The 16,121-nt window shown below is 46.3% G+C and overlaps 2 protein-coding genes across 6 annotated transcripts in view; one reads left to right on the top strand and one right to left on the bottom strand.

Moving 5' to 3' along the window:
- Positions 1-872, bottom strand: part of ZFYVE26 (zinc finger FYVE-type containing 26) — a 70,732-nt gene extending 69,860 nt beyond the window's left edge. For 3 of the 4 annotated variants that reach the window (XM_054025317.1, XM_054025319.1, XM_054025318.1), the window contains exon 1: positions 766-871. The gene's annotated coding sequence lies outside the window, so the exon portion shown is untranslated. Of the gene's footprint in view, positions 1-765 lie in introns of all 4 variants that reach the window. The other variant, XM_054025320.1, reaches the window with a different exon arrangement.
- LOC128835727 (galectin-related protein A-like) lies at positions 812-14,321 on the top strand. Of its 2 annotated transcripts, none has more exons than XM_054025332.1 (4): positions 812-900; positions 9,117-9,205; positions 12,864-13,038; positions 13,458-14,321. In XM_054025332.1, the coding sequence occupies exons 2-4, from the start codon at positions 9,162-9,164 to the stop codon at positions 13,599-13,601; spliced, it is 363 nt and encodes a 120-aa protein (XP_053881307.1). In that variant the 5' UTR covers positions 812-900; positions 9,117-9,161; the 3' UTR covers positions 13,602-14,321. The 2 variants fall into 2 exon arrangements, with proteins under 2 accessions (XP_053881307.1, XP_053881305.1); XM_054025330.1 differs by lacking the exon at positions 812-900 and adding an exon at positions 5,558-5,704.
- The last annotated feature ends 1,800 nt before the right edge of the window (positions 14,322-16,121 follow it).

The following is a 16,121-nucleotide window of genomic DNA, read 5'->3' as shown; positions in this document are numbered from 1 at the left end:
ATAAGCTTTCGTGGACTACAGCCCACTTCTTCGGATACATATAGAATGGAACATATATTGAGGAGATATATATACACACATACAGAGAACATAAACAGGTGGGAGTTGTCTTACCAACTCTGAGAGGCCAATTAAGTAAGAGGGAAAAAAAATTTTGAAGTGATAATCAAGCTAGCCCAGTACAGACAGTTTGATAAGAAGTGTGAGTCTGAAACCTGTCAAAGTAGCACAAGAATTGCCATACCAGACCAGGGGTGCATCTAGTCTAGAATCCAGACTTAGCAGCAGCTAGTATCATTTGCTTAGCGAAAGGTACAAGAACACCCCCCCCCCCCAACATGGTGCTTTGTATTTGTGACACAGACACATGTATTAGGACGTGGTCGGAGATTCACCAAACACTTTCGCAGGACTACCTTCCCCCACCCCACTCACCGTGTCAGCCCTCCCATCAATCGATTTCTCCCACCTCGCTCCCCATCCTCTGCTGTCCTTCCTACCCCTGAACCAAAGACCTGGAGCATCAGCCCTCCGGCCACATCCAGAAATCCCCCCCCGCTAACCCCCTCCCTGGGTGCCCTCCTCCCCGCGCTCCGCCTCCCACTCTGGCTGGCTGGCTGCCTCTCGTGCCCCGTCCCAGAGCCCGCCTGGTGACCTGCCTGGGGTGAGTGGAGGTCGGGACCGTTGTGCCCAACAGGCACCGGCGGTCCCGGTCCCGGTCCCTCCGCGTCGGACGGGTTGCGCTGCCCTGTACCAGACACACACCTCTTAGGGAAGCCCCAGCGATGGTAGATCGGTCCGGCTCCCCCTGCACACTCGAGGCTTATGGGACGGCTCGCACTGATTGCATTCCCCAAGCTGAGCAGCCTAGTGCCACGGCCATCTTGAAAGACGAATCAGGTGACTTTCCCGACAGCCGGCACACCCAAAACGGCGAGCGCTTATTGGTCAAACCGGATGAATATGTAAATAATGTGCCACCTTTCTTTAGGGGCACTGAAACCTCATGGGCGCCATTACTGAAGCGGGAAAAGAAACCACATGTCAATGACAGGGCTAACCCCGCCCAGAGGCAGCTCCTCCCTCCGTCCCCGAGCCAGACCTCCCCCCCCCACAGAGTTAGCCCCACCACCCCCGGCTGTCCGGTTACCCGCAGGTTCCACCCAGCGGCCGACGTAGCCCCTCCCCGCGTGCCTCAGAACCAGCCTCTCCTGAACCAACCGACCCGCCCCTCGCTCTCCGCCCCACTGAGCCGCTCAGCTCGTGGCCGGAGAGGCGGGAGCCGTGTCACGTGCTGCTGCCTGTTAATCACAAGAACCGCTCTGGCCTGGGGGATCAGCCCTGAGGCGAACCCGGGGCGCGCAACCTCCCTCCGCGTCCCAGTGACCCGTTCCCGCAGTTCCCCCGTGAGGCCGCCTGCGCGCGGCAGGGCCTCTGTGCGCCGAGCCCTTCCCCTCAGACCCTGCGTGCCTGGGGGCTCCCGCCTGATCCCGCTGCGGGGGACCCAAGGCCCCACCACGCAGGACGGGGCTTTACCCGCAGCTTGCTCTGGAGCTGGGCCGCTGGCTGAGCCCTTGCGTGGCCCGCTCACAAGAGGGCAGAATGGATGAAAAACACATGACTGAAAAATTGCGATTTGGTAGCATTTTGCACCCACTTTGCAAGGCTGTAAATGACCGTGTAGGGCGCAGTGGAGACTCAGCAAGACTTTCTCCTGTCTCAACCTCACTGATTTGGCTCTTCTCTGGCTTCTGTTTGGGCACCAATCTGCAGCCATTCCCCCAGGACACAGTTGTGTGCTCCTTCCATCATAACCAAACACAGGTTGGGACAGTTGAACGGGCTTGCTTATTTGATCATTTGTTTTACTAACGTTGTCTTAACTTGGAGCTAAACAGCATGGTAATAGCAACGATAATATAATTAAATTTAACAAACTTGTGGGAGGGAAAACATCAAAGACGCCTACCACAGTATAACTATATGCATCCAAAGAAGTGGGCTGTAGTCCACGAAAGCTTATGCTCTAATAAATTTGTTAGTCTCTAAGGTGCCACAAATACTCCTGTTCTTTTTGAGAAATTAAAGGGTACAGTCACAAAACCTTGCAAGCTGCATGGAAAAATTTTAAAAACATCATAATAGAGGCTTAAATTAAATGTATTTTCCAAATTATAAAACATAGTACAAGGGTCTGCAACTTTCGGCACGCGGCCCATCAGGGTAATCTGCTGGTAGGCCGTGAGACATTTTGTTTACATTGACTGTCCGCAGGCATGGTCCCCCCATAGCTTCCAGTGACCATGGTTTGCCATTCCCAGCCAATGGAAGCTGCCGGAAGCAGTGGCCAACACGTCTCTGTGGCCCGCACCGCTTCCTGCAGCTCCCATTGGCCAGAAACGGTGAACTGCGGCCACTGGGAGCTGCAGGGGGCCGTGTCTGTGGACGGTCAATGTAAATAAAATGTCTTGTGGCCCACCAGCAGATTACCCTGATGGGCTGTGTGCCGAAGGTTGCCAACCCCTGACATTATACAAGGACCAAAAAGTGCCAAAATGGCTAAACAACAAAGTAAAATAAGTGGCTAGAGGCAGAAAGGCATCTTTTAAAAATTGAAAGTTAAATCCTACTGAGGAAAATAGAAAGGAGCATAAACTCTGGCAAGTGAAGTGTAAAAGTATAATTAGGTATAACACTTACAGGCCCTGGTCGTTGGCAGGCGCAATCAAACCTGAGACCTCTGGAGCTAACTGCATGAACTTTTACTGCATGAGCTAAAAGCCACATCTGTAGAACAGACTTATTAATCTCTCTCTAAGTGGTCTCAGTACTAGATGGGACAGAACACCACACCCAGAATGTGTGTGGGTTACATAGGAAGGCTAAAAAATAATTTGAAAAGCAACTAGCCAAAGACTCAAAAACTAATAGCCAAAAAAAAAAAGTACATCAGAAGCAGTAAGCCTCCCCAAACAATCAGTGAGGTCACTGGTCAATCAAGGAGCTAAAGAAGCACTCAAGGAAGATAAGGCTATTGCGAGAAACTAAATTAATTCTTTGCATCGCTCTTCACTGCAGAAGATGTGAGGGAGATTCCAACACCTAAGCCATTCTTTTTAGATGACAAATCTGAGGAACTGGCCCATATTGAGGTGTCAATAAAGGAGGTTTTGGAACAAATTGATAAACAGTTATAAGTTGCCAGGACCAGATGGTATTCACCCAAGAGTTTTGAAGGAACTTAAATATGAAAGTGCAGAACTATTAACTGTGGTATGTAAGCTATCACTTAAATCAGCTTCTGTACCAGATGACTAGAGGATAGCTAATGTGACCAATTTTAAAAAAAGGCTCCAGAGGCAATCCTGGTGATTTCAGGCTGGTAAGCCGGACTTCAGTACCGGGGAAATTGGTTGAAACTATAGTAAAGAACAGAATTAATAGACACATAGATGAAAATGATTTGTTGGGAAGGAGTCAACATGGCTTTTGTAAAGGGAAATCATACCTTATCAATCAGAATTCTTTGAGGAGGGGGTCAACAAAGGAGAAGGATGATCCAGTGGATAAAGTGTACTTGGACTTTCAGAAAGCCTTTGAAAAGGTCCCTCACCAAAGTCTCTTAAGCAAAGTAAGCAGTCATGGGATAAGAGGGAAGGTCCTCTCATGGATCAGTAACTGGTTAAAATACAAGAAACAAAGGGTAGGAATAAATGGTCAGTTTTCAGAATGGACAGTGGTAAATAGTGTTGTCTCCCAGGGATCTGTACTGGGACCAGTGCTGTTCACCATATTCATAAATGATCTGAAAAAAGGGGTAAGCAGTGAGGTGGCAGATGATTTGCAGATGATACAAAATACTCAAAATAGTTGAGTTCAAAGCAAAATCCAAAGAGTTACAAAGGGATCTCACAAAACTGGGTGACTGGGCAACAAAATGGCAGATGAAATTCAGTATTGATAAATGCAAAGCAATACACATTGGAAAACATAATCCTGCCTATACATACAAAATGATGGGGGGTCTACATTAGCTGTTACCATACTAGAAAGAGAACTTGGAGTCATTGTGGATAGTCCTCTGAAAATATCCACTGAATGAGCAGCAGCAGCCAAAAGAGCTAACAGAATGTTAGGAACAATTAGGGAAGGGAAGATAATAAGACAGAAAAGATCATAATGCTACGATATAAATCCATGGTACGCCCACACATTGAATACTGCATGCAGTTTTGGTCACCCGATCACAAAAAAGATATAGTAGAATTGGAAAAAGTTCAGAGAAGGGCAACAAAAATTATTAAGGGTATGGAACAGATTCTGTATGAGGAGAGATTAAAAAGACTGGGACTTTTCAGCTTCAACAAGAGACAGCTGAGAGAGGGTATATGATAGAGGTCTATAGAATTGTGAATGGTGTTGAGAAAGTGAATAAGGAAGTGTTATTTACTCCTTCCATAATACAAGCACCAGGGTCACCCAATGAAATTAATAGACAGTAGGTTTAAAACAAACAAAAGCAAGTATTTCTTCACACAATGCACAGTCAACCTGTGGAACTTGTTTACAGGGGATGTTGTGAAGGCCAAAACTATAGCAGGGTTCAAAAAAATTTAGGTAAATTCAAGGAGGATAGGTCCATAATGGCCATTAGCCATGATAGCCTGGGATGCAACCCCATGCTTTGGGTGTCCCTAGCCTCTGATTGCAAGAAGCTGGGAGTGAACGATGAGATGGTTCACTCTGTGATTGCCTGTTCTGTTCATTCTCTCTGAAGCACCTAACATTGGCCACTGCAGAAAGACAGGATGTTGGGCTAGATGGACTGTTAGTTTGACCCTATAGCTGGTCTTACAGTTTTTAAAAATATGTTAATTCAGTGCTTTGTCAGAAGCATTATATTGAAACCCCTGGGGAATTAAATCTTTTGCATATCCACTGAAAAGGTACAGCATGGGCAATGACAGTTCATGCTGCCCCTCAACTTTGCTCTATAGGGACCACTTAGCATACAAGAGTGAGAGGTGTAGGCCCAGTTCCGCAAAGGTAGTTAGGCTCCTGAACACCATTGCCTTAGTGTCCACAGACATCTGGTCCTTGTTTCTTCTACAACAAGGAGTCCAACTAGGGCCATCTTTGATGGTGTTTTTGTGATATGAATGCTTGTCCAAAGAGGAACAGGACTGGGAGCACCAATACCTTTCCCTTTGGCTACCTGGCAGCCATTAGATAATGAATTTCAGTCACTGGCAGTTTAGGGTTGATTCTGCACTGGGTTCCGCCTGGGTAGACTCTTGTGCCTGCATGGAACCCCACCAAAGTCAGTGGGGTCCACACAGGTGCCAGGGTTCACTTGCATGGAGTTAATTGCATTATCATGATCTAGACTAGTACTAGAACTGATTACTAGTTCCCAGCTGATTCTATACCTCTGAGCCATCAAGTTCTTCACTGTTTCTCTATCTCCTTTTGCCACTGTGTGATGGAAGATGAAGAGTAGGCTCTTGTGACTCAGCTATTTGAGCGGGTGGTGTCTAACCAGTGTTTGACTGAGATAATGCTCCCCCTTATATCCTCCCTTTATTCCGGGGTTTTTGTATATTTTTTCTGCACACACACACAAAAAGAAAACTTTGCTGCAAGGCTGCTGCACAGGAGACGAGTAAAAGGCAGAGAGATGACAGAAAATGACAGGGGCACAAATGTAAGTGAATATATCCACTGGTGGGAGTTTTTTTAGTAGAAAATATGTTTTTATATACATAAATATATTAAAAAGACACAACTGCTACAGGTGCATGGGCCCTCCTGTAACCAAATTAAGACCCATTCAGAATCTCTTCCTGCTACCTCCTTCTGGATCCCTGAATAGGTTTCAGGCATAGCAGGTGTTCCATCTCAGCTAGGGAATGCCCTGTGAACGATCAGACCTCTGGCTGTATTCAGGGTAGCATGGAAGAATTTATAAGTGCTAAAACCGCATGGAAGCCAGGGGTACACTTACATTTATTCTTTATCTAGTATCATACATATGAATATTAGTACTTATGGTATGGGGCTTTGCAAACATTAAGTAGTTCATCTTCACAGCCCACCTTTCAGATTGTAAAGTGTTATTATTTAATTTTACTGTCTCTCACTTAAGAAAGCAATGAGTGTTGGTGAGGACGAGGAGACATATTCTCCACTACTTTGTCTAGTCTAATTTTAAATATCTCAAGGGAGTCTGCCCAGGGCTGCCCAGAGGATTCAGGGGGCCTGGGGCAAAGCAATTTCGTGGGCCCCTTCCATAAAAAAAAAAGTTGCAATATTATAGAATACTATATTCTCGTGGGGGCCCCTGCGGGGCCTGGGGCAAGTTGCCCCACTTGCCCCCTCCTCTTCCCCCCCCCCCGGGGAGCCCTGAGTCTGCCACTTCCCTTGGGGTACTCCACAGTCTAATACATCTCACCCTTTGGCACTTTTCCTCTGGTGAATAACCTAAATTTACCTGCATGGGGTTGCTGTTGAATTCCCCCAAGGAATAATTGTACATTTTCTAAAAGTGTAGATTCTCTAGTCATTTTTATTTTTTAAAATTATTAAAAAAATAAGCAGAGTTCTATAATTGTCTGTGGGATTAGACGGTATTTGGGCGAAAATGTCACTCTTGGGGGGATCTAACTTGGTGTTATATTGAAACTGAAAGGAGAATAGGAAATTACATACATTGAAATGAAGAAGGAAAATTTAGGCAGAATATTAGGATAAATTTTCTAACCATGATATCTATTAGCATATGGAATAGTCTTTGGATGGGACTCCATAGAGAATGGTCCACATGCTGTTGTTTGGGACATTTTAAACCAAAGTAACCTAGAAAAAGTGTTAGAGTCATAGTAAACATTTTTTTACAATGGCACCATCACCATAGTGCCTCACAATCTTTAATGTATTTAGGCTCACCACCACCTTGTGAGGTAGGGAAGTACCGTTATTCCTATTTTTACATATGGACAAATGAGGCACAGAAAAACTAAGCAACTTGCCCAAGGTCACAAAGGAAGCCTATGGCATAGCAGAGTATTGAACCCAGCTCTTTCATGTTCTAAGCCAGCATCCCAATCACTGGGCCATCCTTCCTGTCAACAGTCCTCCACTAGCCCCACAGGAATGTGCTAGAGCAGTGATACTCAGACCTCAACATTACCCAAAAGAGCCACAGTAGGGTGAATGCATTGTTTCATTTACTATATATTATTCTCACAGCAAAATGACTGACCAAGTATTATTATATCAACTACAATAGGTTAATAACATAGTAAAAGCATCCTGATTGGTTAATAACTTAGATTAATAATTAAATCACACAGTGTTTTAATATCATATGCTACAAAGAAGCGCAGGATACACATTAAAGAGCCACTTGTGACTCATGATCCTCATTCTGAGTATCACTGTGTGAGAGAAATTTGTTATCTCTAGTTTGTATGCTCATGAAAATGAGCAAACGTTGGTGAATTGCAGATTTGCTCTTTTTTTAAATGTTTAATCGTCCAACAGATCTAATTTTTCATATTGTCCAACCAGATCTATTTAAAAAAAAAACACGTGATATACAGTAGAACCTCAGAGTTATGACCACCAGAGTTTCGAATTGACCAATCAACATACACCTCATTCGGAAACTGGAAGTTCACAATCAGACACCAGCAGAGAGACACACACACACAAAAACAGTACTATGTTAAACATAAACTAAAAAAATAGAGGGAAAGCAGCATTTTTCTTCTGCACAGTAAAGTTTCAAAGCTGTATTAAGTCAATGTTCAGTTATAAACTTTTGAAAGAACAACCATAATGTTGTGTTCAGAGTTACGAACATTTCAGAGTTATGAACAACCTCTTCCATTCCTGAGGTGTTCGTAACTCTGAAGTTCAACTGTAGCAAATTACATTTGAATGGAAGCTGCTTCATTATGAACAAAAGATCATGCAAACTGCCACAAATATCTGATTTTTAATAGGCTTAGTCCTATGTCAGTAGAGCTACCAAGTCAGTAATATTAGAACCTGTAGAACTCATTGCCAATGGATGTTGTGAAGGCCAAAAGAATAACTGGGTTCAAAAAGAATTAGATAAATTCATGAAAGATAGGTCCATCAATGACTACTAACCCAGATGATCAGGGATGGACACAATCCCATGCTCTGAGTGTCCCTAAATCTCTGACTGCCAGAAGCTGGGACTGGACAACAGGGGCTGAATCACTTGTTAATTGCCCTTTTCTGTTCATTCCCTCTGAAGCATCTGGCCCTGGCCACAGTCAGAAAACAGGATATTGGGCTAGAACATCGGTCTGATCCAGTATGGCAGTTCTTATGTTCTTATATTTTATTATCAACTCCCTTAGCTCTTTTCAGCCCTCTCTCCTTGGACTAAAGCCTGATAAATCCTAAATGCTTATTTGTGCAGAGCTCCTGGTGACTTTAATTGGAGTTTTGACTGATAAGTCTGGCAAGATTTAGTCTTTTGACTCTGTCATTAGTTTTAACTGTGCACTGAGCTTGAAAAACAAAGTCAATGCTGAAAATTACTAATAGCATAACACTTAGCTCTTTTATCGCATCTTCTATCTGAGGTTTCTCAAAAAAATTTACACAGTTAAATGAGTACAACTATATACTACTTATGTATTTATAGCACTTTACATTTTCAAAATATTTTATAAACATTAACTCACAAAACATCCCTGTAAGATATAGAAGTACTATCCCAATTCTAATCCTCTGCATTAACCACTTATTCTATTAAACTTGATACTAATGCCTTAAACAGATCAGGGAGCTATTTGGAGTTAGTAAAGGTAAAATTGATTTGCAGCTATTTAGTTTTCAAGTATATTTGTAGACAGGATAAAGAAAGAATTTTTATAGTTATTTTTTAAAAATGGCAGTGGTTTAAAGGTACTTTGTGGTTTGCATTGTTAGAATAAGTCCCAGGGGAAACTGATTGGTGAACAGAAGGCCGGTGAGATGACAGAAGTGTATAATAAATGCAGTTTATCACATGGTTCTGCAGTTTATCATGCGGGCTACAAATTTAGAGATCAATAATAGTTATTTTTTCCCACTAGGTGGAGCGATATGTTGGTGAAATTAAAGGAGGACTGAAACCAGCCATGAAAATCACTATTATTGGGGTCATATGTTCCAACCCCAAGAGGTAGGGTGGGGAGCTGTTGTTCAGTTGGTTATTTCACATACAGGAGTATCTGCCATAAGATACATAAGGCCATAAGCACAAGAGGTTCCTTGAGGGCCTGCATTCTTTTGAGTTTGGAGGGGAAGCTGTACAGACTCATAATCATGGGCCCAAACCTAATCTCTTTCTTTTTGCAGTGAGATTGACGTGGGGGAGACAACTGATAGCCCAGTCTCTCTAAAAATGTGATAAAGTGATTGGGAAGCAACAGACCTTCTACTGCTTGTTTCTATGATATAAACTACCTGGTGTGTATGTGCAAGCTTTCCCCCTGTTGGACAGTATCAGACCCAATCCAGGATCTGAGATTATGATGCCCACTAGTGATTGGAGGCCTACAAAGACAACATCATCATCTAATTTTGCACAAGTGGTAGAATCCAGTGGTTTCAAGCATAAAAACCTCTGGTCTGTAGCTGTGTGCAGTTTAGATGACAGCTATAGTCATTTACAGCTATGGATCCTGATATAGTCCGGGGGCAGCCCCAGGGACCGTCCAAATAGTGGCTGTCGCAGCTGGCTCCAGGAACTGCCTAAGCAGCAGCGGTCCCGGGTGCAGCCGTAGCAGCGGGTCACGGGGGGGCAGTCAAACCCCAATGCTGAAGCAGGGTCCGTCCAGAGCTGCGAGGCTCAGGAGACGAGATATAGTAATGGGTATTTATAGTAAAAGTCATGAACAGGTCACAGGTTGTGAATTTTTGTTTATTGCCCATGAATTGTACATGAGTTTTACTAAAAATATCCATGACTAAATCTTATCTTTATCCATGGAGTATGTCCTTGAACAGAGTTAGCAGTAGATGTCTGTTCAGGCACAGCCACCAGCTGTGGGGGAAAATTCAGCAAAATCCTGAGGGCTGCTAGGACCTAGCTGGGAACAGGGCATGGGGAAGTATGAAACAACTTGCTCCCTCTCCCTCCTCCTGGAGCCACAGCCCTGTTTCCCCGCTGCTCCAGATTCATAGATTTTTTAAGGTGAGAATGGACCACTACAGACATGTAGTCTGAACTCCTGTGTAGCATAGATCATAGAACTTCCCCTAATGATTCCTGAATTGAGCATTTGCTGGCACTTTACACAGGTGTACATAACTACACAAGGGCTACGGCAGTGGAGAATCAGGCTACCTATGACTCAGAATTTACACTTTGCCTGCACCACTGAGATGAAAGACACACAATACCGCCTCCTTTGTCCCTCCATACCCAGCAGTCCATCACAAGTGGTCTAGTGTAAACCCGTTCCATTCTCAGCTCTCAGGAGTCAAGGGCAGGAACTTCAGATCCCTCAGAAGCTCCAAGAAGAAGCAGGGATGAATCACTAGATAGGAAACTACACAAATGTTGAGACAGATATTGCAACCACAGTCAATATCTTTGGGGATCATATTGTATTAAGTTTATGAATGGTTTTTGTATCACTGTGGACCAGGGATTGTATGCAACTCCAGAGGGAGGGTTACCATAGCCCCAAGGGGGTGATTAGTGTGACTCACCTGCAGGTACCACCCCCTGGGGAGGTTTGTATATTCTGATTCAAACTGGGTTTTCCAGAGACCGACAGACAAAGAAAGGGCTTTTGATATGAAAAGGCTGGGTTTAAACTGACTCTAGGTCAGTAAATGGACACAACCTTCTGTCTAAGAGGGGCTCCAAACATTGTGGAAGGGTTAGAAAGACTTTAGCCTAGTAGGGCCCCCCTTAAACTAATAGGTAAATGTGTGTAGAAACTTTTATTTAAATGTTTTCTCTGTAATGCTTAAGAATAAATGTGCTTGAGCTGTGTGGTAACTTGTAATTGCTGGTAATATACTGTTCATAGCCCTGGGTGAGAAAGCAATGCACAGCAGCTAGCTGTTGGGTGGGCTTGCTGAGGATTTCACAGTGTACGAGAAGGAGCTGTGCAGCCTTAAAACCCCAGGCAGGAGGGAGAGGGATGGGGGTATCTGCCCAAGAGAGATAATAGTTGGAAGCCTGAAACCTTAAGTTGGTGCCCTCCAGGAAGCCTCAAGGGGAAATACAGGTGCAGTTAACTCTGAAACTATGACAAACTATCTAGTATAGACACGCCAATTATTCCTTTTGTTGTTATATGATTTACAATTCATGTAAAGGAAAGGGATCCTGGTACCAACCTGACACTAAAGAGCTCACTCCTTTCTTCCCTTCTCAAATCAAAATAAAACTGAAAAACAATCTCCATTGATCACATAGTAGAAGTATTTATAGGGTGCCATTACATTGGACATAACTGCAGTATCACTGTCACATCCTAAGACAAGTCACTAGTTAATACCTTACGACTCAGTGTTAAGGTAAACAACAGTAACCAACATTGCAGAATGTGGCCAGATTGGCTTGAGGTCTGCATAAAACTGGCTAAGCACTCCCAAAATGAAAAGCCTGAAATAGATTCTTTCAGGGCAGGTCTGCTTTAGTTATTCCAAAGAACTGCTGAGGAACATCATTTCAGGATATTACAACCACCAGCAGGGCTGCCCAGAGGATTCAGGGGGCCTGGGGCAAAGCAATTTCAGGGGCCCCTTCCATAAAAAAAAGTTGCAATGCTATAGTAACATGTATTTGGAAATGTAAAAAATAACCAGTGAAATACATTCAAAAATTAATTTTTAATAATTTGAGAATACACAAAATACATTATTTAAAATCATTAAATACTTTAATGGTATGTATACATTTGCAAATACATGATGGGCTGTCACTGGGTGATGGTGATGGTTGGTGCCAATGGGCTGTCGCTGCCTGGGGGTGGCACTGCTGTTGCCCAGGGCTGGGTGGGGAGCTGGGCTCTGGGTCGGGGGGTGCCCGGCTCACAGGGACTGGGCTCAGGGCTATGGGGGGATGGGGTCGGGGGGTGCCCGGCTCAGAGGGGCTGGGCTTGGAGCTGAGGGTCGGGGCTGTGGGGGGGTGGGGTCAGGGGGGTGTCTGGCTCAGAGGGGCTGGGCTTGGAGCTGAGGGTCGGGGCTGTGGGGGGGTGGGGTCAGGGGGTGCCCAGCTCAGAGGGGCTGGGCTCGGAGCTGGGGGTCAGGGCTGTGTGGGGAGTGGGGTCGGGGGGTGCCCGGCTCACAGGGGCTGGGCTCAGAGCTGGGGGTCAGGGCTGTGGGGGGGATGAGGTCAGGGGGGTGTCCGGTTCAGAGGGGCTTACCATGCTACTTACTCCCACCTCTCCCCTCTCCCGGAGCCTCAGCGCGCCACGTCCAGGAGCGGCCCTGGACAGCACTGCAGTGGCGTGGCTCCATGGGACCTGAGCTCCCACCGCTTGGCTGGAACTTGGAGCCCCGCCCCCTTATCACACGGCTCTGAGCAGGAGGAGCTCAGGCCATGCCACTGCAGCGCTGTCCAGGACCGCTCCTGCACGCGGCGCACTGAGGCGCTGAGGGATGGGGGAAGGCGGAGGCGGGGGGGAGCCTCTGACATTCTCGTGGGGGCCCCTGTGGGGCCTGGGGCAAATTGCCCCACTTGCCCCTCCTCCCCCCCCCGGGCGGCCCTGACCACCAGGCCATTAAAACGTGGCCATATGCCACACTAAGTGATTTGGGGTGGATGCTGTATGTCCTTATGTGCATCCTGTTCATGATCACTGACTTGGTCCTTACAGCTTTGCAGTGACTCTGCTCTGTGACCCCATGGATGCAAGCAAGGATATTGGGCTGTTACTTGCAGTCAACTTCAGTGAGAAATCCATCACCCGGAATGCACAGATTGCTGGGAAATGGGGAAGAGAGGAGAAGAACATTCCCTACTTCCCATTCACAGCAGGGGACACATTTAAGGTATTCTTGTTAGTTATCAGGGGTGTAGTGGGAGAGACACTAGAGCGAGGGACCAGCTGAGTACAACACAGTGAATTTTATACAGTTGAAAGATGACAGATTGATGGCCCTGAAGAGTTAAGTCTTATTTATCCACCAAACTAATACAGCATGGAGAGCGGCAGTGCAAGCTTCCCCCAACACCTCCTGACTTGGAGGAACCATCTCTATGGGCAAATTCTTTTTCCTGTTCACTGAGGATAATTTGCTGTAAGAGCTTTTCAGCAGAGAGAAGATGTTACTTACAGGAGACGTAGAGAAATTAGACAGACCTTACACTCCACTTTGTAGAGCACTTGGGGTTCCAAAGTCCAGGCTAGTGAAATAGACAGCCCCTGGTGCTGGCCTCTAATTCCCCCTTTGCCCTTGCTCCTTTGCAGATGGAGCTCTTCTGTGAGCACCAGCAGATCCGTGTCCTGCTCGATGGACGGCAGCTCTGTTATTTCACTCACCGTGTTCGGTCCTTGCATTTGGTAACAGCTTTACAAATCTCAGGGGACATCAAGCTTACCAAGGTGGCTTGAAAAATGGACCCCACATCACCAATGAACTAAGACAAATGTATTTTCCCATGTACATAGAAGTGTTTTCTCTTTCCTTCTTGAGATTTTAAATGTGGACTTTGTTTGGGTTTGTTTGTTGACAAGTTTGAAATGTCTGCTTTTTCTCACAGAGCACATGAGGCTCTTTGCAAAGCCATTCTGTTGGGTCTTCCAGACTGCAAAGCCTGTGATTCAGACAGTGTGCAGTCTTCTCTATCCTCATTGGCTCTAAATTGTTCTGCCTTGCCACCTGGAGGGCCTCAGTCACCTGAGGATGGGTGGGGGTTATTATGTCACATATCTAGAAGTAGAGTCTGGGATTTAGTGTGTAGTGGAAGACAATCTGTTAAATAGGTGAGGAAACCTGTGATGTGCCCCAGCAAGGTCCATGTTAGAGGACGAGACACCCTATTACCCCAAGCTATGATCACAGTGCTCAGCAGTCAGCACAAAGCACCCTGTGCCTCACACCGTGGAGCAGTGAATGGCCCACTAGCATTTCCAACTGTCTGTAGTGGGTAGAGCCCTCATGAATTGGGAGCTCTGTAGAGCTCCAGGTTTGGCAATCTTGTCTTAACTGGCCCTGTGCAGCAACATCTGTACCTACATCTGCATCATCTGTTCCTATATCCAGCCAAATCTGCCCATCTACCGGCAAACCTCTTTATCTGCTTTACGAAATAAACATTTGAACCATCTTAATGTTGTGCTGATCATTTGCCTGGTAGGTTTAGAAAAGCCTCCAAATACATGCTTGTTATTATTATACATATATTCACTAGACTGTGTACTTGATGTTTTGCAAACAGTGAAAAAAATACATTCCTTTCCAGTGAGTTTCAATCTACATGTCTCAGGCTTCCATCCTTTTCCTGTGAAACTCTCCCTTAAAGACAATGGGCCAGATTCTGATCTGAATTACCATGGTATGAATCTGGAGTAACTCCCCCAAACCTAGTGGCCCGAAGACACAAGTAGCAGGGACAACTCAGCACATGACTGGTGGTGATGATGCTGACACTGCTCCTGCCTTGGGTCTTCTTCCCTGGCTCCTCTTCCCATTTCTTCCACACATCTTCATGCACATTACCAGCCAAAGGCCTCTGCCTCTCTGCGGGCCTTGTTGTGTACTGCAGTCCCAAAATGTGCATCTATATAAAGTTCAGGTAATTAATGAATGGCTGTAATCAGGGCTGGTTCTAGGGGTGGTGAGCAAGGCAGTTGCCCTGGGCCCCAACTTCCAGGGAGTGCAAATTGCTGTGCTGCTCAGCTTTTGTTTGTTTTCTCCCCTCTCTCTCTGCTCCCGATTGGCCAGATTTCCACATTCCCCACACACTTGGGCACATGGGGTGAGAGGTGGCAGGGGGGCACCAAAACCATTTTTCTCCCAACAAAATGGCTAGGACCACTAATGGTTGTAATAGAGGAAAAAGGGGAAATCCTCTCTGAAGAGAGAGCATTTTTTCAGTGTATAGCTTGGTGGACAGAAAACTTCAACTCAAGGAGGGATGGGCCTGTGGTTAAAGTACTGCAATGAGACTTAAGAGACATGGGCTCCATTTCTGGCTCTGCAATCAAACTTCCTGTGAGAGTTAGTGGAAGGCATGTACTACAGTATTTTCAAAGGGCTTCTTTTGGGCACTGCAGAAAATATGGCTGCCAGCTATGGGTGTTCAGAAAACAAGGAGAATTTTCTAAAATAATGTGGGCAGTCTATGTTCTTTGAAAATATGCTTTCAGTATTAAGCATGCTCCTAAATCAGGGGTTCTCAGCACCTAAATGATGGGGTGGTCCCCGTAGGGAAAATGAGGTGCTGGTCAGAAGTGAAAGTAAGGCGGTATGCTCCGGTACGGCGTACCGGCAAGAGCCGGTGCACAATACCGGGGCGGCCCTGCTTCCCCAGGCGGCAATTTAAAGGACCTGGGGCTCCCAGCATCGGCTGGAGCCCCAGGCCCTTTAAATTGCCGCCAGAGCCCCGCTGCTGGAGCCCTGAGGCAGCGGCTGCGGGGCTTCAGGGGTTATTTAAAGGGCCAAGGCTCCCGCTGCCTCTACTGCCCAAGGCCCTTTAAATAGCCCCTGGAGCCCCAGGGGCTATTTAAAGGGCCGGGGCGGTAGAAGCAGGGGAGCCCCAGGCCCTTTATAATAGCCCCCGATCCCTGCTTCTGGAGCCCTGGAGTAGCAGCGGCAGCCAGGGGCTCCAGCAGCAGTTTAAAGGGCCCGGGGCGGTAGCAGCAGCCAAGCTCTGGGCCCTTTAAACTGCTGCCGGAGCCCCCTGCTGCTGCTGCTACCCCGGTGGGAGTGGGGGAGGGCACTTATCGGTACAGGGCGGGCTGGGGCTGGCTCTGACCCTCCCCCATCCCCGTCCCTTCGACCCAAGGCCCCATCCCTTCCGGGGGCCAGAGCCAGCCCCAACCCAGCCCCGTACCGGTAAGTCCCTATTTCTACTTTCACCCCTGGTGCTGGTATGCCCTGAGAGGGAAATGTTCAGAAGGCACAAAATG

The sequence above is a fragment of the Malaclemys terrapin genome, chromosome 4 (genome assembly GCF_027887155.1).
Source record: "Malaclemys terrapin pileata isolate rMalTer1 chromosome 4, rMalTer1.hap1, whole genome shotgun sequence".
Classification (NCBI taxonomy): Eukaryota; Metazoa; Chordata; order Testudines; family Emydidae; genus Malaclemys; species Malaclemys terrapin.
The sequence above is the reverse complement of the archived record's forward strand: the minus strand, read 5'-3'. Positions and strand labels throughout refer to the sequence as shown.